Source organism: Egretta garzetta, unplaced genomic scaffold (assembly GCF_000687185.1).
Source record: "Egretta garzetta isolate BGI_Z169 unplaced genomic scaffold, ASM68718v1 scaffold259, whole genome shotgun sequence".
In the NCBI taxonomy this organism is placed as follows: domain Eukaryota; kingdom Metazoa; phylum Chordata; class Aves; order Pelecaniformes; family Ardeidae; genus Egretta; species Egretta garzetta.
In genome coordinates, this window is record NW_009260770.1 from 2,507,720 (window position 1) to 2,510,838 (window position 3,119).

At 45.8% G+C, this 3,119-nt stretch overlaps 1 protein-coding gene across 1 annotated transcript in view; it reads right to left on the reverse strand.

Annotated features, from left to right (window-relative positions):
- GNAL (G protein subunit alpha L) overlaps window positions 1–567 on the reverse strand; it is a 127,278-nt gene extending 126,711 nt beyond the window's left edge. The window contains exons 1-2 of the mRNA XM_035901624.1: window positions 523–567; window positions 53–210 (exon numbers count right to left, since the gene is read on the reverse strand). Of these exons, the coding sequence (XP_035757517.1) occupies window positions 53–210; window positions 523–567 (203 nt within the window). The remainder of the gene's footprint in view (window positions 1–52; window positions 211–522) is intronic.
- Window positions 568–3,119: the final 2,552 nt, after the last annotated feature.

A 3,119-nucleotide genomic window follows, 5' to 3' on the forward strand; every position in this document is an offset into this window, starting at 1 on the left:
CCCCGATCTTTCCCCGCATTCCTCGGCGGTACTGGATGAGCCTGGCCGGTACCTGAGCAGGGTTTGGCCCTCCCGGGTGTGAAGCCCCAGGGTGCCACAGGTGATGGCTGCCATCCTGACTGACCCCGGGGAGGAGGAGCGGGAGGGTGCCAGGGCCACCGGGGCGAGAGGGCACACTGCCCGCAGTCGGATGGGAATACGTATGCACACCTATATGAAATGCACGCGTATGCAACGAGCAACCACGCATTGACTTTATCAGTAAATGAAGCGTCCCTTTCCACAAGTTTCCACAGCAGCACACAGGCATTTTTTTTTTTTTCCCTTGGATATTCCAAACTGTATCAGCTGAACAAAAATACGAAGCTGTCCCTATATCTCACAATAATGTTTAATTGCAATGTCGTAACATACATGCTAACGCCATCTCCGCAACAAATCTCAACAAGGAACCGTATGTTTGTTCCTTCGTTTACCTCCATTTTAGGTCCTGAAATGAGACATCAGGCTAGACAACAGTACAGGTATTCCTCCTTGCTTCAAATCTCTTGCCTTGCAAACGGGCATCTTGGCGCAAAAGCAGCAGAATGGCACCTGGCTCTTCCTAAACAACTCCCGCTGTGTAAAAACCACCCACACTCCTCAAACATGATCCCCGATTCACCGAGGCGCAAGACCACTACAAGAAAGATGGACGTGGTGCCTCTGAAGTCCCAAAATATTTTTAGCCTTTATCTCCAAGTATTATTATTCCCCCAGTCTTTCAAGGGCGGATAAATGAAAAATTAGTATTGTGATAGCTACGTATGCGTGTAAAATCCTGGCCCTGACTAAAATCGAAGAGAGATGGCCATCAACTTCAGTCAAACAAAATACCATTTTTATCTAAAAAGTCTCGAGATGCATGTGGGAAAAAGGAACTAGATTTCACAAGCAGAAGGATTTCAGGTTTTTTCAACTGCTCTGTTACTCAAGTGGGAAGTGCTGGATTGAGGAAGAGGAATCGGTACTGTCTACTTTGAACGCACACCACAGGATGCTCCTGTGGTGTCCACAGGACGGTGAAAGGGCAGGACCCAGAAGAGAAACGGGTACTGCTCCACCTGTGGTTGGGTACATGGAGTGTTCAGGAGACACTACTGAGTTCAAGTGCCAGACAGGGGGCTTTATGGCACTGCTCGATCTAGACTCTGGAAGCTGTTCTATCTTTCTCCTTACCTGGGGGGTGGGGGGAGCAGACACATTACAGGTAAAAATTGACAGGATCTGCCAGGCCAAAAGATGCATTTTTAAGCATTACTGAACTGCATTTTTTAGGACAGACTGCTTTTTTCCTATTGACATCTTCCTGTCTGGAGGGGCAAAAACCTCCTCAGATGCAGGTAGGTTTGGAAGCACAATTCAGGGTGACTGCTGGTTTTGGAGGCCGTCAGGCAGGGGATACCCAATGAATGGCTTTGGTGAAGTTTGAGCCCTATGAGGGCTCAAAACTGAACACGCTTGGCTCGAAATCACTAACTGAGTCTGAATTTTCATAATTCTTCAGTGTCAGAAGCTGTAATTTATGGTGCACAAAATGTGCATAGCCGTATTTATTTCCTATGTAAATACCTCAGTTTGGGACCTAGGCCTCAAATCTGGCTAGTGTCAGTTGGTCCTAGGAGCTAAAGCTGCCTTCTTTCTTCCCCTCCTCTCCTCAGCATTTTTCTTCCTGGATGTACTAACGTTGGGATTTTTGGTGCAGATTTGTTCCCAGCTTTGAAAAGGCTCAGTGCCAATAAAAAGGATTTGACAGGATCCTGGTATATCCTGCTTTTACCTTTCTCCAAAAGAGGGAAAGTGTTTCTCATTTCCTCTCTCCCCCTCAAAAAACCCCATGACCCTTTTGGGTCTCTTCCTCCTGAGAAAAGATCACACAGTTCAAGAATGACACGCGCAAGCAACCTGCGCCCAGAAAGAACTTTTGGCTGTAATTATATTCCCAATCCTCCCTTTGCTTTTCCCAAATATAACACTTATCCTGACACATTTGAAACTACAAAATCCTAGAAGCAATAATAAACACAAGAGAAGCTTTCACTCCCTTTGGACACAGCAATTCTTTTTTTTTCTCGAGAAAAATCACAGCTACCACATGAATATATGTCTCCTCTGCACATGGATAAACCCAAACTGTGAGCATAACCCAAATACCTATTTCTATAAAAGGTTTCAGCAATGCTGCTTTATCAAACCAGCTTTTGTACAAATCATACAGGTGAATAAAAACAAAATCCCGGACAAGGGAAAGGAGATTCTTCCTGCTCTTCCCCTCTCTTCCCAGGCAACCAGCATGGCATCCTCCTCAAGTTCCTTGTCCTCCTGAAAATGAGGTATTTCACATTGCTTCTGCCCCGTCAGATCAGGCAACATATGTATACATACATACATTTATATATGCACATATATATAAATATAAATACACACTGAGTGGGTATGTGTGTGCAAAAATAAGATTCATCTTCTCCTGCTTCGTGCTCAAACTTGGTGTTGGCCCATTGTGAAACCAGGCGATACAGCATAAGCCCTCCTAGAGGGGAACTGCAGACACCTTTCTTTCCTGCTTTGCTTTCCGAGTTCCCACCTCAGGTTGCACTGTTTGTGAGCCTCAGGCTGAACGCTGGGGACCCCAAGTCGCTTGCATGAGGCCATGTTTGCATTCTTGAATGGAAGAGAATTGACAACCCAGCTGAAGCTAAGTTCAGGGAAACAGCCATACTGGGCGGCCGCCCCTGCCACAAAGTCACAGTCTTGTTTCTCCTGCCCATTCTCTTTGGGCTAAAGAGGGACAAAACCCCAGTGAGAATTAATGGCAAGCTCCTACAGAAACAGCTCAAGAGACCTGGTTGCTTCTTGCCCCTCTAATCCGGAGCAGAATTGATGCAGTGTTTTTTGCAAACGTTAGGTAGACATGGAGAAAGTTGCTCTACAGAAACCCTGCAGACCCTTTGCAAACCATCTTCCTTTTCCACAGCCTCTACTGTGGCTTTGGTTCTATTTCTCAAACAAAAGAGCAAATGGAAAGACAGATGTAAACAAAAGCTTACAGGGGAGCTAAGCAACTGGAAAAGAGATGTTTC